Source organism: Eretmochelys imbricata, chromosome 11 (assembly GCF_965152235.1).
Source record: "Eretmochelys imbricata isolate rEreImb1 chromosome 11, rEreImb1.hap1, whole genome shotgun sequence".
Taxonomy (NCBI): Eukaryota; Metazoa; Chordata; order Testudines; family Cheloniidae; genus Eretmochelys; species Eretmochelys imbricata.
Window position 1 is genome coordinate 58342182 of NC_135582.1, and position 24568 is coordinate 58366749.

The following is a 24568-nucleotide window of genomic DNA, read 5'->3' on the forward strand; positions in this document are numbered from 1 at the left end:
GAGTACCAAGGCAGCCAGTATATAAACCAAAAGGGGTACTTTTCAATGGTGTTGCAAGCACTGGCGGATCACAAGGGACATTTCACCAACATCAACGTGGGATGGCCAGGAAAGGTACATGATGCTCGCATCTTCAGGAACTCTGGTCTGTTTCAACAGCTGCTACAAGGGACTTACTTTCCAGACCAGAAAATAACCGTTGGGGATGTTGAAATGTCTATAGTTATCCTTGGGGATCCAGCCTACCCTTAATGCCATGGCTCGTGAAGCCATACACAGACACCCTGGACAGTAGTCAGGAGCTGTTCAACTACAGGCTGAGCAAGTGCAGAATGGTGGTAGAATGTGCATTTGGGCGTTTAAAAGCGCGCTGGCGCAGTTTACTGACTCGGTTAGACCTCAGCTAAACCAATATTCCCATTGTTATTACTGCTTGCTGTGCGCGCCACCATATCTGTGAGAGTAAGGGGGAGACGTTTATGGTGGGGTGGGAGGTTGAGGCAAATCGCCTGGCTGCTGGTTACGCGCAGCCAGACACCAGGGTGGTTAGAAGAGTACAGGAGGGTGCGGTGCGCATCAGAGAAGCTTTGAAAGCCAGTTTCAGGAATGGCCAGGCTATGGTGTGAAAGTTCTGTTTGTTTCTCCTTGATGGAAACTTCACCCCCGCAGGTTTCACTCTACTTTCCTGTAAGCTAAGCACCCTCCCCTCCCTGCTTCGATCACTGCTTGCAGAGGCAATAAAGTCATTGTTGCTTCACATTCATGCATTCTTTATTTATTCATCACACAAATAGGGGGATAACTGCCAAGGTAGCCCGGGAGGGCTGGTGGAGGAGGGAAGCACCGGATGGGGTGGTGGAGGGAAGGACAAGGCCACACAGCACTTTAAAAAAAACTTTAAAACTTATTGAATGCCAACCTTCTGTTGCTTGGGCAATCCTCTCGGGTGGAGTGGCTGGGTGGCCAGAGGCCCCACACCGCATTCTTGGGCGTCTGGGTGAGACGGCTATGGAACTCGGGGAGGAGGGCGGTTGGTTACACAGGGGCTGTAGAAGCAGTCTGTGCTCCTGCTGCCTTTCCTGCAGCTCAACCATACGTTGGAGCATATGAGTTTGATCCTCCAGCAGCCGGAGCATTGACTCCTGCCTTCTTTCAGCAAGCTGACGCCACCTACCATCTTCAGCCCGCCAACCCTCCTCGCGGTCATATTGTTTTCCTGCACTCTGAGATTGTCTGCCTCCATGTATTTTGCTATGCTCTGTCAGTGTGGAAGGACAGCAGGAGATCAGAGACCATTTCATCATGAGTGCGTTTTTTTCGCCTTCTAATCTTTGCTAGCCTCTGGGAAGGAGAAACATATGCAGCTGGTGGAGGAAAAAAAAAGGGAGAGTGGTAGTTTAAAAAGACACATTTTATAGAACAATGGGTACACTCTTTCATGGTAAACCTTGCTGTTCACATTACATAGCACATGTGCTTTCATTACAAGGTTGCATTTTGCCTCTTATTCAGGGTATGCCGGTTTGGTGTGAGAGATCACTCACGCAGGGCCGGCCAGCAGAATTCGCCTTGCAGGCAGCCATGGTAAGCTACAGTCTTTTAGCTACTTTAACCTTCATAACATGTGGGAATGGTTTCAAACAGCAGCGCCCTCATTTCCCATACGAAGTAGCCGTTGGGTTGGCCATTAAAAATGGGTTGGCAATTTAAAAGGAGGGGTTGCGGTTTCCGGGTTCATGTGCAGCAGAAACCCGACTAACACCCCCTTCCCCCCCACACACATACAATTCTCTGGGATGATGGATTCACCCCTCCCCCGACCGCATAGCTAACAGCGGTGAAGATTTCTGTTCCACCACAGGCAAACAGCCCAGCAGAAATGGGCACGTCTGAACGTCCGCTTACTAAAAGCGCCCTATTTCAACCAGGTGACCATGAATGATATCACTCTCCTGAGGGTAACACAGAGAGATAAAGAACGGATGTTGTTTCAATGCCAGCAAACACCGGGACCATACGCTGCAAAGCTTTGTTCTGCGGTGATTCCCAACTACGTGCTACTGGCCTGGCATGGTAAAATGTCCTACCATGGAGGATGCAGCAAGGCTGCCCCCCCCCCAGAAACAGAAAGGCTTTGGGAGTACATCCAGGAGAGCTTTATGGAGATGTCCCTGGAGGATTTCTGCTCCACCCCCAGACACGTTAACAGACTTTTCCAATGGCTGTACTGGCCGTGAATGCCAGGGCAAATTAATCATTAAACATGCTTGCTTTTAAACCATGTATAATATTTTACAAAGGTACACTCACCAGAGGTCCCTTCTCCACCTTCAGGGTCAGGGAGCCCACCTTGGGTGGGTTTGGGGGGTACTGGCTCCAGGTCCAGGGTGAGAAACAGATCCTCGCTGCTGGGGAAACAGGTATCTCCGCTTCCTTGCTGTGAGCTATCATCTTCCTCGCCCCCAAAATCCGCTTCCGTGTTGCCTCCCACTCCTTGGACGGAGTCAAAGCACAGGGTTGGGGTAGTGGAGGCTGCACCCCCTAGAATGGCATGCAGCTCATCATAGAAGCGGCATGTCTGGGGCTCTGAACCGGAGCAGCCGTTTGCCTCTCTGGTTTTTTGGTAGGCTTGCCTGAGCTCCTTAATTTTCACACGGCACTGCTGCGGGACCCTGTTATAGCCTCTGTCCTTCATACCATTGGAGATTTTTTCAAATATTTTGGCAATTAGTCTTTTCAAATGGAGTTCTGCCAGCACGGATTCGTCTCCCCATACAGCGATCAGATCCCGTACCTCCCGTTCGGTCCATGCTGGAGCTCTTTGGTGATTCTGGACTGCATGGTCTCCTGTGATGATGAGCTCTGCATGGTGACCTATGCAGGTGAGCTCGTCACGCTGGCCAAACAGGAAACGAGAATCAAAAGTTCGCGGGCCTTGTCCTGTCTACCTGGCCAATGCATCTGAGTTGAGAGCACTGTCCAGAACGGTCACAACTGAGCACTCTGGGATAGCTCCCGGAGGCCAATACCGTCGAAATGCGTCCACAGTACCCCAAATTCGACCCAGCAAGGCCGATTTCAGAGCTAATCCCCTTGTCAGGGGTGGAGTAAAGAAATGGATTTTAAGAGCCCTTTAATTCGAAAAAAAGGACTTCGTCATGTGGATGGGTGCAGAGTTAAATCGAGATAACACTGCTAAATTCGACCTAAACTCATAGTCTAGACCAGGCCTTTGTTTATTTTCCCTCAAATACTGCTGTAAGGGTTACCGGGCCATAGCCCCTTTTCTGTCACAACTTCTTTAGTATTTTGTTCATGGGTTTACAGAACTGACTAAAAGAATATGTGACAATATTTCTCTAATGAGGGTGAAGCTGTGGGACACAAGTTTTATCTATTTGCATATAGCCCGCAGCACAAAGAGTGGAAAGCTTTAAGGAATACAACCTTGTAAAACAGTAGAGCAGATTTGCTATTATGTTCTGGTGTTATTGCTCAGAAACAGAAAGAAAAAAGAAATCTTTAATGTTTTCTTTCAGTGACGTATTCAGAATTTTACCAATTACTGGTATGGAACAAACAAATGATACACACTCCACTGAAACACAAATTCAGGATTCATTAGAGTCCTCAAACCAGTCAAAATATGGTGTATTTCACAGCACTTGGTTTAACAATTTGCATTGCGGACATGCAAAAGCTCACAGGCATACAGGAAACGAAGCAGGGGTATTCTACTGTGACCAAAATGTGCTCCAACCACTCAGCTCTCTCTTCTTTTCATCCCTGCCTCCTCTTCTGCTTGTGAACGCCATGGTATTTTGCTCAGTCACAAACCACACATGAGATGGAAAGCAGCCATCAGAAGTGCTGAGCTATTCAGGGCTCCGTTTGATTACTTTCCTTTAAGCTGTTCAAACACTAATAAATTACCCATTTACTTATACTACCCAGATGTTTGCCATCTAGAAAAACAGATTATTTGTGGAAGTTTTTGTTCCATCTCAAAAATCCTGCAAATAATAAATGGAGAGCAGAGAGCCAATGCCACAAGCAACTTGCATATAGATCAGCATTTTGGTGGGGGGCAAAAAACACTTGTTGACCACTGTTTTAAAGTTAAGAACTTCTGTAACGAGCAAAGCAAGGAATGTAGTGGCCAATGGGTTCATAAGGTAGTGACACAGGAAGTATTTGCGTAACAGCAAAATGACTCTACCAAAAAAAGGTAACAATCACAGATGAGATTTAAAGGCAACCTGCAACATTTTTTTAAATTGGATTTGGACCCTTCCTGCTTCTTTAGCACATGTAAAGAAACTTGAAATGTATTTTTTCCACAAAAATAAGGTTCTTCATGGTTATCAGAAGTCTCACTATGGTCTTCCATGATTTTGATGGGAGACGGTCTGAGTTATATTTGCTGGGAACACCCATGCCTTATCTGAAAGACTTTGGATGTTGAATCTTTATCAAATATGCCCCTTCAGCCAAGTGTTCATTAGGTGTTAGAATTAAATACATGTAAACAAAAAAGCAAAAAACATTTTAAACAGGCTGAGTAAAATTCCTTGCCCTTCACACTTACTTGATTTTCTCTCTCAACTCTTGGGATACAGTTCTGCGCTCCACTTCCCATGAAGCGTTCCAGGGTAGACAAGATACGAACTTTTAAGGTCTTTGTAGCAGAGACCATGATTTTGTCTGTGTTTGTACAGTGCCTAGCACAATGGGGTCCTGGTCCATGACTGGAACTCCTAGGTACTATGGTAATACAAAGTATTATTAAATAATAATAATACTAAACACTGGAAAAACCAAAACCTGAGAAAAATCTTTCAGGCCTTCTTTTTAGAACATAAGGAAGCAAAAATGGAAACACCCAAAACTACAAAACCCAGAGAATTTACGGAGGCGTTCAGAAGGAAACTTTTCTTCTGGACCCCTTCAGATCATTGCCAGAATTCACATCGGCTTAACAATTCGTTTCAAGGCTGTCAGTATTAACTTCAGAGCTCATTACAAAATGCCCAGTATAGCCACATCAGGCAGACATGCAACACTGCTAGTGCTTTAGTCCAGCCCCCCACCACCTTGCCTCCAAAATCAGAAACCATTGAGAAGGGCGTGAGTGAGGAGAGCTAGGGATGAGAATATAGACGCCTCAGGAGAAGCGAATAAGGCAAAAGGGGGTTACTACTATTAACTTAATCAGATATAGTTCTTAATCAAAGATCCGGATAAGATTTTGCTGCTGAGAAGAGGCCAGAAGGGAGGGGTATTTTGTTTGTGTATTTTTAAATAAGAGAGAGGTGTTACGTTTTCAGGACATCCATATTTGGCAACCACCAAGTTGAGGTTATGGGGACATTGCCTAGAACCTAAAGGCACAAATACATGAGAACTGCACTAATCATTGGGAAGCCCCATGACAAATTAATGAACTTCACAAGATTAGGGAGCAAGTAGATTGTAAGGGCAATTTAAATTGCAAACATTTTGGAATAGGGACCATCTTTTTGTTCTGTGTTTGTAGAGCACCTACCATAATGGGATCATGGTCCATGACCAGGGTTCTTAGGCACTACCGCATACAAACGAAGAAGGAAAAAAAAGTGAACAAACAATGCGAGGGCAAGGAAACCATCAGAAAATGCATTTTGTTCATTTGATAACTATCACGGAGTTTCATTTATAGCACCAGAATTTTACCAGTAAAGCAAGTGTTTCTTTTGTAAACACACAAAAGTCTTGACAGTACAAAACCTGACTAGACCACCCTGTTATTTATTATTATCGGTGCTTTGATCAAAAGAACTTGGGACCCAGCCCTGCACACACAGCTCTGAACAGTACTAGCCAGTGGTCTTTGCTGAGGAGTAGGAAGAGACCACTACACCTGTACATTTTCACACAACTCTTCAAAGTAGACCCAGTTCTCCTCTCGCATCAGCTGTCCATGGGATAGCTCCACTGACATGAGTGCAGTTATTCCTCTTACTTATACTAGCTGTAATCAGAAAGAAACTTCTTCTCTTCCTGTCTGTAGTGTACTTAGTACACTATTACTACTGTTCAAGCAGTAACATGCATAGATTAGCAAGGTTCTACTGTATTTTCATGATCTTGTTTTATCTTTCTTGATAGAGGAATATTAAAATTATTCTTGTGTGTACTCAATGGCAATAAAGACCAGCAGCTGATCTGTTTGCCTTCACCCTGCAGTTACACAGTCTACGCTGATGTTACTTCGCAATCCAACAGAGCTCACTGTTGGGAAATGTTTCCTGGTATTTTGCCCAAATTATCTTTTACTCAGTTTCCTGTGATTACCCCTAGCCCTGTCCTCTTGGAGGTCCTAGGCAATTCCACTCCCTTCTTGGTATTTACACCCTTCAAATATTTGTAGACAGTTATAGTCCCACAGATAGCAACAGGGTTGTAATGGTCATCACACAATGCAACTAAAGCAGGAGCTAAGTATTCAGGCTGACATAGGTTCACACATTTGGTGGACTGCGTTTTAGTTGCTGGTTGTTTTCTAAATGGCAAAATACCCAAAGCAACTGCAGTATTTAAGTGTATCCAGTCATCATGGAGGGCATTAGGTTAACAGCCCGAGGGCGGGGCAGACTAAGTATATTTACATGTTCAGAAACTTTGTTTGCCCCCCTTTTTCCAAATGAAAAGATGGTTTGTGGTTAAGACACCAGGAGTTCTGGGTTTCATTCCTGGCTTTGTCACATTTGCTATGGATCCTGGGCAAGTCCTTTAATATCTGTGCCTCAGTTTCCCAGCTGTCCAGTTGGGATAATGACATTTCCCTACCTCTCACTCATGCTGCCAGGATAAAATTCTTCATGTTTGTGAAGTGCTCAGACTCTAGAGCAGAGGTGGGCAAACTACGGCCTGTGAGCCACATCTGGTCCACAGGACCATCGTGCCCGGTCCTTGAGCCCCCGGCCCATCCCCTGCTGTTCCCCCTTCCCCGCAGCCTCAGCTTGCTGAGACACCAGCACTCTGGCCCACTGCTCCTGCCAGGAAGCACAGCGGTGTGGCTGCGAGCTCCTGCCGCTCTGAGCGGCATGGTAAGGGGGCGGGGAGGTTGGATAAGGAGCAGTGGATTCCGGGGGCAGTCAGGGGACAAGGAGCAGGGGGTGGTTGGATGGGGTGAGGTGGTTGGATAGTGGGTTGGGTCCCAGGGGGGCAGTTAGGGGCAGGGGTGTGGATATCGGTCAGGGCAGTCAAGGTAAAGGGAGCAGGGGGGATTGGATAGGAGATGGGGTCCCAGGGAGGCGGTTATTGGTGGGAGGTCCCGGGAGGGGGTGGTCAGGGGACAAGGAGCAGGGGGGGTTGGATGGATTGGGGGCGGATAGGGAGCGGGAGCCAGACTGTTTGGGGAGGCACAGCCTTCCCTACCCGGCCCTCCATATAGTTTTGCAACCCCAATGTGGCCCAAAAACTTTGCCCACCCCTGCTCTAGAGTGCCAGAGGCCAGATATAATAGCAAGCCTAAAGAGTTGCCCACTTCTTTCTCTCCCTTAGATCTCCTGTCACTTTCTTGTTTCCCTCCACTCCACCTGGCGGCCTCCTACCTTCCTTCAGTCTCCACATTTCACTTTTCTCCTTATCACCGCCCCCCTCTGCCCTCCCCACCCCCATGCAATGGTCTTCTGTCCACCTGGCTAATTGCTACACGTTTTGCTCCTGGTAATAGGATCCCGGAACAGACGTGCACTTTCTGAATGGGTAACATCATGCAGCGCAACTCCTCCTAAAGCCATGGCAGCCCCTCCTGAAATGTATCTATCTAATCTATGGCTAAAACTGTCGCTCTGCCCCGGAAACTTTCATTCACAGCAGAGGTATGAGAGGAGCATCCACAGTGGAAGACACTGCACTTTGCCCGGCGAACCCATGTTGACCCTGACCTAGCCGAACCATTTTCAGGAAGTGGAAGCGTAGTTCCAGCTTCATGGTCCAGTCATTCTTTGGCTTCTCTGCAGAGCCTGTGATCAGAGCTAACTAGCAGAGCTGGTCAAAATACAGAAGAAAAATCTCACTTAATTTTTTTCCCCTGGTTTCTCTCAGCATTGCAAAATTTGCCAACTAGCTCTACTAAATTAGTATCCATTGTCGTAAGGAGTCTAATTTCACAGCTAATCCAACAGCTGTACGTTTGCCTGTAAAATGGAGCCGATTGTAGCTACTTTTATTTTTAGTATGGAGGGGCAGCCTGTGGAGATGTCTGGTCCCAGCATTCAGTGCTGTATCTTTAACCATCTTCATGGAGCACTGGCTGCTGAGACACACAGAGCCTATGGGCTACCTCTTCTTATGAGAGAGATCAGGTGCAGGTCACAATGTAGAACTCTAATGGCCACTCAAAAATAGGCCCTGTAGACTCCAGTTTGGCCACAAATGCTCCAGATGAATTATTCTCTGTCTGGGACCCCACCCAATAAATACAATGATTAGAAGCAGACTGTTTTAGATTTGGGATATTCATGTTATTAAATTCTGCAGAGGAAAATATCCTTGTTAAGAAGAGTTCGGTGGTATCGCATTCTATTCATAAAGAAATAGGTAGCAGGTTTTCTAATTTCAGGTGTAGCCTCAAATGATGAAAGAAAATACATAAATGTTTACTACGCTTTTATGGATTTCACACAACCAACTTCCACACCCTAGTGCCAGGCTGGTAATAAGTCCCTATCTGGTTACAGAACATTGTTTGTGAAGATAACAATGTGTGAACATAGAGAAAAATTAACAATGTGCATTTTTTCCACCTAATAGATTACAATATCTGGAATTCTTATCCCACAGCTGGATTATTAATCAGTGCACAGACTGCCTTTACAATAATGAAGCATTAACCAGTTAATGTTTACTTTGCCACTAAAATATGTCAGGATAGCTCTTCACATCAGTATCCTAGTCAGTTTTCTACAAAGCAAGTTGCTCAAAGTTTTATTGCATTTAGAAAAGCATCAGAGAATGCTGAACTTCTCACATTGGTCTTATAAATTAGCTGTTTTCCTGTTCACAGAACACTGGTAAAGAGAACTAAAATGATTGTTTATCAATGCATTGTTTAAAAAGAAATCAACTCCAATGATCACAATTGTTGACAAAGTTACTGGCAGCATGTCATTATTGGAGAAGGAGGGGCTGGTCTCTCCTGATGCAGAGCAGCTGAGATAGTACATCTGTTTTTCCCTTTCTGAACCTATCATTTTTTATAAGCTAATACTAATACATCACCACCTTACAGGCCCCCTTGTTTCAACCCTAATACTGATTACAAACCAAACCAATATCCTGCCGTTTTCAGCGGGACTCTAAACTGTTTTGGTGATCAACTAGTTCTATGTCCATGCCTCTGTCATGTCTCGCAGCTTGCACATAAATGATCTGTTCTCTAGCAGACTTCATATGAAAAAAAAAATCAACCTCAAATGATACATTCAGTGTTCCTTCACTATTTGTATGGCGTGTTGGGTACAATTTAAAACTGGCTTTTCAGAGTGAGGTAATAAGAGCAATACATTAATAAGAGATCTAGGAGCTGATCAAGCTTTATGGCAATTTCTTCCACTTTTAAGTACAATTTCATGTGTGAGGTTTAACACTACAAAGGAACTGGTGGGCACTAACACTTTGTATGAGAAAAGTGCTCATCAAAGAGAGACCATTTCTTAACTGATTAAATCAATTTGATATGTGAGGTTTGAATACTAGCCCTTTAAAACACAAACACACAAGCCAACAACTGATGATTACTTTAACCTGTTCATTTTCCAAGACCACACTGCAAAAAAATGCAGCAGCCACTGCACAGGGGGAAGTGGCTATTAGCCTGTGCGAGTCCCTCTCCCACTTGAGCCCTCAGCAGAAGGGTACTGCAAGAAAGAGGTTTCTCCAAGCAAGATGCTCAGCTGGTATGGGTCACTGCATGCAATGGCACGCCTCCCCGTGAAGCCCCTTCCCTCGATAGATGCCAAAAATCAAATCTTGGCTACTTAACGCAGCGTGTTCCACATGTTAGCTCCCAACATGTTGAGCAACCGTGTTAACGGAGATGAATAGCGCTGTCAAGCAGGAAGCTGGCTCACCAGGATGGAAACAGTGGGATACAGTGACCTTTACATTCAGAGAAAAGTGTCCCTGAAATGGCATGAAGTGTTTTGAAAGAAATCCGAACTTCTTTGCTTGCTTTGATTGTTGTGTTTTGTAACAAAACTCAGTGTCGCTGTGCTTGAGTTTTGCTTGGTCTCAAATCCTGGACCTCTCTCGAAAAGCAGACTAGCTGACAGAGGAAATTAATCATTATCACACTGTTTTGAAAGAAGTTTTCTTTATATGAGCCCGACATTATTATATCCTAGTTTTCAGGACACTTAGTTTCAACACTGTTCACATTGAATGCAGCTGAAACCTCATGGCTGCCTTCTATTTTGATTTTTGTTAAATAAGGAAATACTGTCTAAAGCAGCTAAAAAGCCAAATTTCCAAGTAAAACCACTCTTAAATTAGTCTAATTGTGCATTGGTTTTTAAAAGATCATGTCAAGATTGAACTGAAAGTTACGGATTTTGCTTCCAAAAAAGTAAGCATTACCATCTAGTCAATACAAGCCATTCACTTGAAATGCAGAGAAAATCATTTTAACAGGATCTTGGCTTTCAATTTTTTTCTCAAGAGGTTTTTTTTTTTGTTTTTTTTTTAAACCTCTTCTCGACTGCCGAAGAATCATCTACACAACTATAGGGTGACATTCAGCTTCCCAAGAGGCTTTGTAGCACTATGCTAGGGAAGCCAAAATAGATATTGGTCTAATATAAAATAATCAGAATAAGCTATCAGTCATAAAAGGAATCCAATAAATATATATCTATCGATCTATCTCTATTAGGGACAAAGTATGGTGCAGCACAACCATTCTTAAATACATAACCTGGTGTTCATGTGTCATGGCCCTAAATGAGGAGGAAAGATAGCTTGCACATATTGTACACACAGGCGTACTACACGGCTCTTCTGAATAATGTTCTTTGAGGCAGCAAGCTTAGGGCCTTACAGTAAAGAACAAAGCGAGTCATAACATTTTCTCTGATTGATCAGTACCAGCCTTTCATACTTCAGTAGGATTTATCAAACGCTTTCTAAACCAGGCAGAGAGTTTGGGGTTGTTACAAGCCCAGTTGTAAGAAATACTACTGATTTAACTGCTTGCTAGGTTTGCCGTTAATTCTCTTGCACAGTGACCTCAGGAGCTATGAAAGGCTGTTTTCTTATGCCAGTGAGCATGAAAAGGAATGCAGTGGAATACCTTGTGCCTGAGCGGCAGAACTGTGGGAATACCCCAGAGCCAGGAGCGCCGTCTCCACCAGCTGGCTAAAGAGCACATCTTTGCGGACCAGAACGAACTCTGCATGCTCCTCTCGGTTATCGTATTCGAGGGAGGTGTCCAACTGCTCCACCACACAAAAGACAGGAATCATCAAACCTAAGTGAGAAAAGTTTTTAAAAGGATCATCAGTAATAGAGGAACAGGAACAAATAAGTCATTCATTTCTGATTTAAAATGTCAGATTAATACATCTCCTGGAGGGCTCATGTTAGCAGATTCCCGGTTTTCATTCGGCTGCAGAATGGTCTTTCAAGAGAAATAGTGGGTGCCTCATCACTTGACTCATTTAAAACCATACTAGATAACAGTCCAGAGAATATAATGCAGGAACCAATCCGTAACTGGCATGGGGATGAACAAGATGCCCTAATGAGACTTTCCAGATATGTGCTCCAGAAGGATGGGGTGTGGTCATTAATACATATATAGACTGAAGCCACTCAGCCTTTTGCCATATTAAGAAACATTCTACAGAAACATGCAGTAACAGGCTCGCGTTGTTCATAGGAAAACCCACCCTGTTAGCAAGTGCTGGTCCTGCAGAATCACTGAGGCATGAGTGGGTAGTGGTCACTCATTATCTCCCCGTGATATAAGGCAGGCGGGGTAGTGGTCTAGAGAGGATCTAGGTATGAACTAAGCAGTCCTAGGAGAGGAAGTTTAGAAGCAGCCCAGACGTGGGAGAAGGTTTGGGCAGGGTTGTTTAATTCTGTTTTATTGCAAGTTCCTTTCATGACTCCTGGCAGGTTTGCATCTGCTACAACTTGTGTGGCCTGTGTTTGAAACAGACTAGGGAAGCTACCTTTCACATAACATTACCTGTAACAATGTTATCATCCTTCCTTTTCAAACTGCTGATTAGCTCTGCTACTAGAAGTTTATTAATTGGTTACATATACTTCTGAGTCACTGAACATGCTGGAAATCATTGTGAGGCTGGAGATGTATCTCAGCCTAAAATGGTTTAACTAGTTCCTACCTATACAGTCTAATGAAAGGAGTTCCTTTAGGTCTATTATTGTTGGGGGAAAGCTCATTCTAAAGAGCAGCAGTATAGCGATCTCTCTCTAACATCAAATAAAAGAAAAACAACTAGCTATTTTTAGGTTATGTTAAGGAGAACAATCATTGTGCTACTGTATTGCACATTCAAGCAAAATACAGGGAAAACTGCATTTCAAGAAGTCAACTCTCCTTCCTTAAGAAGCCAATTAAAACCTCTTCGAGGTATCCACTACAGTTCGGTTCAAGCTTTAGTTAAAGATCACTTCTATACACTGACTGAGGTTTCTGGTTCTTTAGGCATTTTCTTGGGGAAAAGCTACATTCCATTTTAGAATCACAGTCCTACAGGAGACAGTGAAGTCAATGACAACCATAGGAGGAAAAACTAATGGACTCAAATCCTTATCAGCTCTTGTTGCAAGAGACGAAACTCATTTAAAAATAAAATGTAAAGTACACAACTCTCAATCGTTACATTAGACACTGATCAGGTTCCCTTTGACAAGTACAGCAGTGTTGGTTGCAATAGTAACAAGCTCAGGAATGAATCTCTCACTATCAGATTGCTGCGATTCATTTTGTTTTAATTAAAAAATGTTTAACTGAAATAGTTCGCAGTTCTGCTAATACAACGTCCATAGTCATATTGCTCCTTGTCTTATTTCTTAACTCTTGGATTCTGGTACATGACCAAGGGTTTTGCAAGCTCAAATAGCACCGTTTATTCTTAATGTACTCAAGAACATGTACCATAAAGCCATCTGGCTTCTCTGCCGGAAAGATGTTATGGAATTGATCCTGCTCCTGTTGAAGCCAGTGACAAAATTCCTGTTAACTTCTATGACCCTAGGATTGAATCCTAGTTGCCTGTAAATCACACAAATTTCAGTCTCTCTGTAAGTGAAAATCTTCTGTTTCTATTCAGATATGGTTTGTCATACTACTTTTGATGCCCAATTTATCATTAGTAATGCCAACAATCTGTGGTGTAACTATTAATATGTTGCGAGACAAGTTTATGATGACTGTAGTAACAAGAGGCCAAATTCAGACGCAATGCTAATGGCTGCATAAATTACAATTTGGTAAATTAGCACAAGTGGGTGAATGCAAGCTTATAAGAGAGAGGGGCGTGCTGTTGCATCTTTTATCCTCCTACTGGTTGCTTTTCTTGCTACAACCCTGTCTATCTGCCCCCTTGACATATAGGTTATATTGATTCCCCATGCAATTTATACTGTCTTCTCTGCAGAAGAAGCTCTCAATTGCTGGAAGTAGAATTGCTCACAGTTTAATTTTGGAGTGGCAGGATGAACCCACGGTATTATTGCAGATCCTCCGTAATGCTCCCAAATACTGGGTTTTAAAATGGTCCTTTCCCACCACTGCTTGCTGGCAGCTCTGCTACAGAGATGGGGTTTCCAAGGACAGCGTCTCTGAGCTTTGTGGCCCGGCAGAAATGACAATAAGATGCTAATAGTACATTAAAAAGAATGGGGGGCAAGGGGCAAAGGGCAAATTACCACATCCTCTACTGCTAATGGGGTTTTGTGCCTGTGGCTACAACCCCTAGAACTTTAAACACCAATCCTACTTTACTAAAGACTGATGGTAAATCCAACTCTCCCCAGAAAATCTCATTCCAAAGAAGTATCACCTGCTTTGTCCTTTATTTAGCATTGGACAGAGTAAAGCTATCATTTCTTCCACAGATTTATTACCTCAGAGTTCCCTGTTTCCTGACTATCTGAGTGAATAAATTAACATTCTTTACTGTACATTAAAAATGAGAGAAGAAAACATTTTCGGCTGGAAGCCAATGTCACTCTCACAGACTGATATACACAACTTCTCACACCTAGGTACGTATATTACACCTCTCTCATACTCAACCCTAATACAATAGATTTAAAGTAGAGCTGTGTAAATTAGTCAATGCTCTGCAACAGCCCCAGTCAGAGAATTTATAGCAATATTTACAAAGCTGGGACCGTGAGCTTAGACATGAAGCCTTGTAGGTGCTGATGGAGTAAGGCAAAACAAGCCTTTACATAGTTAGTTTTAACATTGCTTGGTTCTCTTCCCATTCCTGATCATCCAGAAACTACCACACACAAAAGAAAACTTCTGGTCCTAAAACTGTGTGTATTTGGTTTCCCAGATTTACAAAGGCGCTTCAGCGGGTCTTTATAACTCATGGTTGCAGGACATAAAACTATATGATTTTCATATACAGAGGTTACAAGAGGTGGACTGGAGGCAAGAGGGAATATTTTTTCTTTCTGAAAAGGATAAATGCAATGCCAGAATGCACAAAGGCATTCATATTAAGCTGCTTCCTTTTTTTTATTTTTGTTAATTTATTTAAATGCAGCAACTTAGTTGCTTTTCTGCATAAAATTCAGATGGTGCTTTAACCCTGAACACATAGCATCAGTTGAAACACATAAGTAAAAAACAAGATCCTAGAAAACAGCAAATGCTTTCATGACAGCACTGCATAAAAGCCGCTCTCTGCACTCTGAGGAAGAGGCCAGTTCACAGTCCAATGTATGACAACTGTGCACAAACTGCTTTGACTATAACTGTTTATGCCTGCGTACATTTTCCAAATCTGGGGGGTTTAAACTTCACGATTCCCTTTCCAGTCACAGGGAGCTGAACAGCTAAGGCTTTGCACCTGGCTTTCCTTACTTTTTAGGCAAACTATTCAATTTCTTTTCTGAGCCTGGCCGAAGGTGCAGAGAGAGACTAGAAAGAAAGCACCACTGAAATCATGTACCTGACATTTGTATTTTACTGTACATTTTCTCCTCCTTGTCAAGTTCATTCTGCTGTTAACAGTTCCTTAGTAAATAAAATACATCCATAAAATTTAGAGTGTGGGCATTAAAAACGGAAGGTTTTTCTGAATTTTTCTGAAATTGTCTAAGTCGTCTTCATTCAAGAAGTAGTTTTTGGATATATCTGTGTACAGACTTTCTTCAGTTTAACTAAAAGTTGAGGTCATTTTAAAAAAAAAACCAAACAATGTATTGAACTAAATCAATACAGAGTTCTAAACCAATATAAGAATGTCTACACGGGTTTCCACCAGTTTAATTAGATCAACTTGAAGAAAACAAATATTTTTAGTTAAACCAGTGTAAACTGTGTGTGTATGGATGAGTCCCTTTCAAATGACTATTTCAAGGCACAATATGATGCTGAGTCTTACACTGGTTTTATTTATGTTTCAAGTGTTATCTAGTCCAATGTGTGCTTAAAATGAGTAATAAACTGCACTCTACAGTCACTGGACTTCCACATGTTGTCCATTTGCTTGCTAACACCATGCATTTAGTGTCTCCAAATGTGGGGAAAAAAGAAAGGATGTGGAGAGCTGGTGACGATGTTAAATAAAAATGCTATATATACTCGCCCCTCTATCCCCACTGAATGGGAAGCACTATTTATCCTAATAAATATAATACAAAGATCGGCCAATAAGAGTAGGATGCAATAAAATGTGTCTTTTCAGATTAAAATTTGTTTTCATCAGGCAAAATTTTGAACTCTGTCTAGGTGTTATTTAATTTAATCTAATTTGAACAATTTCCAAACATCATCTTGATTAATTTCAACAGCATGATGTTATAGAAAAATTTACTGTATGGGGGTTCTCTAGAAGCGAATTAATAAAGGAGCCAAGTTCTCAGCTCTGAGTAACACAAGGTTTTAAGACTTCCCAGATTTCTAGTGGGAATACTTCATAGCACAAGCATGTTTTCTTTTGGGAGTTAAACCCACCAAAATTATTAAAAATTGAGATCAAATGGTGGTGTAAAACCCAAAGGAAATCATGCGATAGTGGAGAGATTTTTATCAAATGAAAAAAGTAGAAAATAAAGTTTTTACAGCACACGCACACAAGATAATCTCCTTCACAGACAGACAAAGCTAACATCTATGATTTGATGTTCAGAAACCAGGGCATTTACTGACACTTAATAGACTACAGAAAACCCTCGATTATTGCATAAGAAAGCAAGCTTTGCCTAGTAGAGATTCTAAACAAAGGCCACACAATAATCAAGCCCCTCTCAAACACAGAGGGCCAAATTCAGCCCTGGGTCAAGCAAACACAATTCCAATGACTTCAATGGAGCTGAGCCTGATTACACCAGGACTGAATTTGGCCCAAAGTGTGACTACATACCTTTCCTAAATCCAGTGTACAGAAAAGATAGTAGGAAGCTAAAATTAATTACAACCTCCCCCTCCCCAAACACACATACCCTGATGAGAGACCACATCTCTGTTTTGCAATACAACACTTGTCTTATGGAGGGACCAATCCTGCAAGCCTTCTAGATGCAGAACTGCCAGTGACTTCAATGGGATCTCTGCACAAGATGGTTTTCATGACTGGGCCCCCATTTTCGTGATAGAATCTATCTCAATACAACTCCATCCGCAACACAGAGTTTATCTGGACAATTCCCTCTGATGAAAGTCATACAGTATATTTAACAAAAAAAAAAAAAATTGTTCTCCCCTCTCATACTAAAACCATTCTAGAGGAACAAAACTGAAAGATTTCTTAAATCTGATTTGGTTTCCACCAATCATGTACTTTTCCCTCTAAAGGGGCATTTCATGTAAAGGTGGACAGTGAAGAGGAACAGGTCCGTTTCTTTTGAGTCAGTCACTTTCAGAATCTAATGCACTAGGTGAAAGCTGAATTTAAAAAAAAATACAATGAAAATATTTGTTATCCAATTCTCCCATACCTTCTTTTAAACAAATGCTAATTCTGACAATATCCCTTCAAGAATTCAGAAATCAGAATTCACATAGCAAAAAGAGCTTTTCCTCTGTTCTCTTCCTCATTAGAATCCACCGCCTAGTCCCACTATTTAAAAAGGTAGGAACCTCTAGAATTTAACAATTCCCAGTTCTCTAGAGCTACCTGAATTTCAGCATTGAAGAGCTCCATCCCACATTCCCATGGAAACAAAGCAATAGCCGTATTTGCCTAGTCCCCTTTGTAACTGCATAATTTCCACTCTTGAAAATCATATTGTGCAACACCAACCAACAAGATAAGCTCAGCAGCAAGGCTACCATAGCTCCAAAAATGGTATCATCGGAAGACCCTGCAACAACTCTGAGAAGTGAACATCTCACACAAATACGAATAAGACTTCTATTTGAGCTTCACTAGCTGAACGCAGATATTCTAAAGTGTGCCACAGAGCTTTTTGAGAAGAGAGAGGCCACAAGTATTAGAAAAAACAGTTCACCATTCTTATCTTCACCCCACTTTTATTGAAAGCACTGCTCAGCTCTAGCTGGGGGGTGATGTGAGATCTTACAGATAAAATCCTACAGAGTCCAATTAAAGATTTAATATTTAGGACACATGGTAGACTGAATAGATGCAAAGATACTGTTTCTAAAGTGCAACATACCTATCACACTTTGTGCTTAAGAGATCATAGCAATGCAGCACAGTAGAGTGGTTGAAGAAACAAAGCTCAAAAACTTCAGCAGGTATTAGTCATGTTCTCTCAGAATCGCTTTCAAGTGATCCATAAATCTTAAATATAATTACATTTGACAGAATATAAGCTGTTGGCAGTTAACCTGTTTACAATAAAAGCTTGGTTTGGGTAAATGGACTGTACTTCAGTCTTAAATAACAAACACAAACCTACGTTTGAGGTAGAGAATTCTTTCACTGTAAATGTTTTTACTGAGGACCGGGGGAATTACTTTGCAGCTTGTTTTCCACTAACCACTTGGAAAAACGTGAAAACCGCTACATGTATCCAGGCATGAGGCTAACTGGAATTCTATATGTTAGAATTAGCGATTATATTGAGACCATCACAACATTATGGTGCTGCCCAAAAATAAAAAATTAGCTCAGAAGGGCAAAAACTTCATCTTTACACAATCACACTTGCCTATATGGCGTTCCAGCTTTTTTAGGTTACTTGTGAGCTAATGGACATTTGTACTAGGACTGGCAGAATTTTAACTGGTTAACTCCTGCTCTTTAATGGTTTGTATACCAGTTGTAAAAATTTCTTCCAGACTGAAATTTGGCCTAGAAGATCTCAGCCTCCAGATTTATTTTTTCAAATACTATAGCATGGCTCCCTTTTTGGGAGGACTGAGGGGATAAGTACAAACATTACCTTTCTCCACCTTTTCCCCCCCTCCAACTTTCAGTATTTAACTCAACCCTAGTCAGGAAATACTCTTCTACATATTGTGTTGTAGTCAGTGGTGATGGGAAACCACAGCATACTGTTTACATCATTCTGCAGCTTCCAGTCCTTCTGAGGCATCAGTCCCCCTACCATCGCCACTCTCCGTGCTCTCTAGAATTTTCACAAATAAATCACCAGCATAACCGCAAATTTCCCCCTGTTCCGACAGTTTAGCCAGCCCAAAGATTCTTTTTCTAAGTGAAACACAGCTACACTGTTTAACAGGAAATGCTCTAGGCCACTAGGCCATGACACGAACCTATTACTGAACTCATAACATGATTTGATAATACTCCAGTTTTACATAAGAGGATATAAATAAAATACACTTAACTTGCACGTTTAGACTAAAAAGAAACATAAGAAGAGGTATAATGCTGAATCTCCACGCCCCTCTCACCCTACTGCATCCCCAATAGGAAGTTGTAGCTCATAGGACACACGATCACCCTATATGCCAAATAAGAGAATCTCAGCTGCCTCTGATAACCAAGCACAAAAGGATGGGAGTTCAGAGTTTGTCATCTCCTCTGGTTTAGCATAGGAGTTTTGTGCCTGCATTTTCTTCACTGCCTAAGACATACCCATAGGCTAGTACGTCTCCACTTCTCCATCAGTAAAGCAAGGATGATAATGCATACCACAAAGTTGTGTTGTGAGGTTCTGAGAGTCTTGGATGCCTGGCAGCATACAAATGCAAATTATCATTGCCATTATTCTAGCCTAAAACTTTACCCTCCACCCCTCTTCTCTCCCACAAAAAAAACAACAGAAAATACTGATGACGCATGCATACAACTTTCATGGACAAGAGCAGTGTATGGCCTTCAAAATATATATTAAAAAGCGAACATGAATCCATTACAGTACCTTCCTAAATAAAACAGCTAAGTTGTTTTCAATTTCCTTTTTAAAAATACCCCACAGCACTACTTTACAATATGAATTAATGGAAAATTACTAAGATTTACTTAAAAATAGTGAAGGAAGGAAGCCCTTTCGGAATTTTTTTTTTTTTTTTTAAGCATCTTAAGCTGTTAAGTGATATTTGCTTTTGGTCCCTAGAACTTAAAAAACAAGACTGGAGTTTGGGGTTTTGTATGTTTTTATTTTACTTATGCAACTAAAGTTTTCTTAGGGATTAAGATTCTCTAATTCTGGGTGGAACTTGGCATAATTTTAATGACTGTGTTATAAAGCCCTTAAAACTAGAATAGGCCTGTGACTTTGGCAGCGCTAGTAGGTGCCACCATATTATATAAATTTTAGAGTAAAAACCCTCTTCTAGCAGAACGATTTTAATGAAGGTTCTGTTACATAGTCTCCTAGCAATGGAATGCATCTCTTGGAATGTAAAAGCACAGCTTTCTTAGTTGCTTTAGATTTCATTTCTAAAGAAGAGCTAAGTAACACACTCCGACTTGTTTGGCATCTTCACTGAAACTCACTAGTAAAGCTCTCTCCCTCCTTGAGCCCCAGCCCTCTGTGCACCACCCCAACAGGAAAGTAAGGGAACAGGAGAAAAGGAAGAATCAGTCCTCACCAGAGAAGTAGCTGACAGAGGGACCGAGGGAACTGCTACGGTTAGGCTGCTGCGTTCAAGTCCAGTTCCAGACTCCAGCAGCAAGGAAAAGAGGGGACTGATCTGCAACCCTCACCTTCACGCCCTCTTCCCTATTCCCATTTAGACTATGTCTATACTAGGAAAACTGCTCATTTCTGAAACTGGGTGTCAACCATGGATGCAGCCAAACTGGTGCCAGGCACAGTTTAGCAGGAAACATGGACAAGAGCTAACTACAGTCAATCCATTGTTAACAAGTCGGGTCCAAGCATGGTTACTGAAACAGTCCTGAACACAGTATGACTTTGTCTACACTTTCAGCCATGGTTCAGCTGCTCCCATTGCTGAAATCCATTGTCAGCAAGAGAGAGTTTTCCAAGTACAGACAGAACCATCGAGACCTCTCTACAGACAACACCAAGCAAACGTGAAGGAAGGAAGGAAGAAAGGAATCCACACCCTAGCAAGGAGGGAAGCTGATGAGCTCTTCCTGTCACTTTTAGGAAGCAGCTGATCTGCTCCATTCACATTCTCTTTCAGCACATTGCCTGCAAAAAGCCTTCAGGGAGAGTGGGCATGGGGCACAAGCACATCAGAAATTATGACTCAGCATCTTTACCTGCAGGTCCCCAGCCACAGTCTGGTTTGTCTCGCATGGAGGGTGCCAATACTTTGATCTGTGTTAACTGAGGGAAGGAAAGCAAGGGCTGCAGAGGAAACCGTATACCTCTGCAGCAGAAGGAGTAGTACCATCTCTCTGTTTAAAATTTAGCCCCCTTTTTCGTAATGCTCTCTTAAGAGCTGGTACCGTACATTTACCATACGGTTTTTAGCAGTAGCCATGCCTTTACCAAACAGGTCACAAGGGAAAGGAATTCCATTTAACAGCCACTAGAGCTTCACAACTACATATTTATTTTGTTCAACCAGCGCGCTATATTTGGCCACAACCTCCAGAGGGAAAAAGGATCTGCTAGGGCAGCCCTACTGTGTGGATTTGGAGGTGTCAACTACCCATGCTTTGGGGGCTCTCCAGAAAGGATTGCTACAACATGGTACACACAGGACTATATTGGAAGGACTGGCACCTCATCTAGTGCAGAATGCAACTGCTTGCTTACTTAGAGGCCGTTCCTTCTCCCTTACCCCTAAGATTCCCTAAGTTTACATGGGTAGCATATGATAACGAGCATCTCTAATCATATTGAGTAACAAACGGGAAAATTAAACAAGTGACAGAAAAAATTATTTTACTATTAAATCAACAGAGATAATGCCTAACCTTAGCTTTAGCATCTTAGTAGTATCCAGTTACTAGGTGTTCATCCATATCTGCCCTTGTGAAGAACCCAAGTCAAAGATCTTCTAGGATAATAAATATAAACATCAGCTAACAAACAAGATGAAATAAACTAAAAAACATTTCAGTTCCTCTGCATTTTCTCCAAGTCTAAAAATTGGTAGAGTGTATGACAGGTCCACCTCATTTTTCTTAATGATGTTTTTATTATTCTTTCACTCAATTAAAGCAGAAATGGATATTGCATCTTCTGACTGTATAATTGTTATTGTAATCTGTTTTCGATCACTGCTTGGGAAATGGGTCCAAAACAACATAAACTATCCACAGCCTCAGAATACAAGTCATTTTCTTTTACTACGATACTTAGAGACATCTATCATGCAGCTCTGCTAGCATGTTTGTATTATGGCAACAAAAGTTATTTGTAAGTTAGGAAAAGACATTACGAAAAATCACCTTTTACTCCAAAGTAATGTATAACACCTAATTTATAACTTCATTCCTTAGTAGCCATTCAAAATATCAAGCCTCAAAACTGTGCACATTTAATTTTTAATATGTAAAGAGAGGAAATGCATATAAACTAAAAATATAGCACAAAATATGAATTTATATTATTTTGGCTATATAATCTAGTTATGGTTTGGAAAATAACTTGCTTCATTTCCAATATATGCCTATCAGTAATATTTATGAAAAAAGAACTCTTCATGTGTTTATATTACTAGGATATATGGTATTTTACTTAAGTTTTTCCACTTATTTGAAGCTTCAGTCCAAATGAAGATAAAATGAGCAACTTCTAGATAGTATAGCACTAAGTGAAATGAACAAATTGTGGGTGATATTCAGTGATAGATGAAGTAGTACATTTGCTTTCACATAAGATGCTAATATAATAAGTAAAGCATCTTGAAAAAGAAAGTAACCTTGTGGCTAAAGTAAGATAAAAAGCAAGGTTTTGGTATGAAGAATTTCCACAAAACATTCTTTGCCCGATCTAGTGCTTTTGAAAAGGCTTGCACATCTTAAAAAGAAAGAAAGAAAGAAAGAAAGAAAGAAAGAAAGAAAGAAAGAAAGAAAGAAAGAAAGAAAGAAAGAAAGAAAGAAAGAAAGAAAGAAAGAAAGAACACATAGGCAAAGGAGGACACTGGAGTAGAAGCTGTTTATACTTCACTTTGAAAATGCAATGTGTATATGGCCGAAGTGCAGGATGCATCAATTTCATATGAAAAGTAGTCGGATGGTAGAGTTGGGTTGGCTGAAGGCTTCCTCTTAACCTTCTTTCCTTTGTTGGCATTGCTGTAGACAAATTTATGTCATTATTCTGACTATTTAATATGACATGTACTATAATCTACCCGCTGAAAAAAGAAGTGTTGGTTTGACCTCAGGGACAGCAGCATGACTAACAAGGCACAAACTGGAATCCATGTAATTCTATTCAGAAAACAAGACATGTACTTAACTCCTATCCACAACTACCTGTTCCTCTTTCATTTTCTCTCTATCCCTAACGGAATTTCAGACAGCTTATACATGTTATAGTGCTACTTTTTTTTCTTAACAAAACTGAGCGTAGCAGCTACTAACAATTTCGCATTTGACACAAGGTTTAAAATCTCTAGTGCAGACATGCACTCTCCCCTCCAGCATGCAAATGAAAATAATAAGACTCTATGGCTCACACTGCACCACGTTTACATTTTTGGTCATTTGGCACTGCGGTAAGTCATCCCTGCAGCTTTGTGTCAGGCAGAAAAGTGTGTTAGTCCTGATCTGTTAGCAACACTGATTTTCATATTTACTCTAAATGTAGACTTTAAAAAAAAAAAACAAAAAAAAACAAAAAAACGAAGAATCTTACAATCAAACTTATTGTAAGTTCTTATCACATTAGTGGTCTCTAAAATACCTTGCTCACTAACAGAGTTACAACTTTTCACAACTTTCGGGGGGGGGGGGTGATGGGAATAATGTTGTTTTAGACCAGGTTTAAAATAAGCATATTTATCAACTATTTCAATCTTTAAGGGAAGTTATCTGAATCTTTTCAGCTGGTATTATAGTGACAAACCATTATTAAAACTATCATTCTCTAATCTGAGAGAAGTACAATTCTAAATAGTTAACTCAATATTTTCCCTCAGTACAAAGACAAAAGAACAATTGCCCACAAAGCGTTTGGTTCAAATAATTAGCTTTTATGAGAAGTTACTGTAGCCGTAGCAACTTTTAAAGTAGATTTTGTAAGAACTCAATTTCAAATCTGCAACAACGTCAACACAGTTGCCATTTAATGCAAAGAAGAGTTGTTGTTGTTTTTAAATATAATGTATAAATGCAGTAAAAACTTTGTGAATGAACTGAAGAACCTAACACAGCCAGGCTAATGAAAGCCCTTAAAACTGGGATGAAAGTGTAATTTCTATATTTTGTACTACTAATAAATTTAAATTAGGTTTTAGGTAACAAAGGAAATATATATGTTTTAACTGACTAGCATACAGCAACACACACCAAGCTTAAATATGGGTGTGCTAGGAAGGATTAAATTGTTATTGGTAAATGGTGATAAACATCAATTTCACAATACATACACAAACCAACTAAAATATTTCCTTCGATAATCGTCAAAATTTACAGATAGGCAAAGTAAGAAAAATGCTGCTTGAGAACTTATTAGATTGTGATTTAAGGATATTTACATTGTATATTTTGACATACGTAGCTGACAGTTTGTCTTTTAAGGATATTAAAGATTTAACTTTTTGAATATCAGCATTTATTATCATTAAATAATAACTGTCTGCCCCCTCCATTGCCTGACCCCCTCCATAATTTCATCCAACTGTGAAATTTTAAATTAATAAAAATTATGGGGGGGGGGAATGTAGAAAACCCATGATTTTGAGCAACTATTAAAACCGAAATAGACAAAAAATGCTTTAAAAAATATCTGTGGCAATCATTTAAAATTTGAATTGTGCCAAGCCTAAATAAAGGAGGAAACATTTTTA

At 41.0% G+C, this 24568-nt stretch overlaps 1 protein-coding gene across 1 annotated transcript in view; it reads right to left on the reverse strand.

The window, feature by feature from the left end:
* Window positions 1-24568, reverse strand: part of SATB2 (SATB homeobox 2) — a 156292-nt gene that overhangs the window by 124414 nt on the left and 7310 nt on the right. Inside the window, exon 2 of the mRNA XM_077830025.1 lies at window positions 11336-11512. Within this exon, the coding sequence (XP_077686151.1) occupies window positions 11336-11512 (177 nt within the window). The remainder of the gene's footprint in view (window positions 1-11335; window positions 11513-24568) is intronic.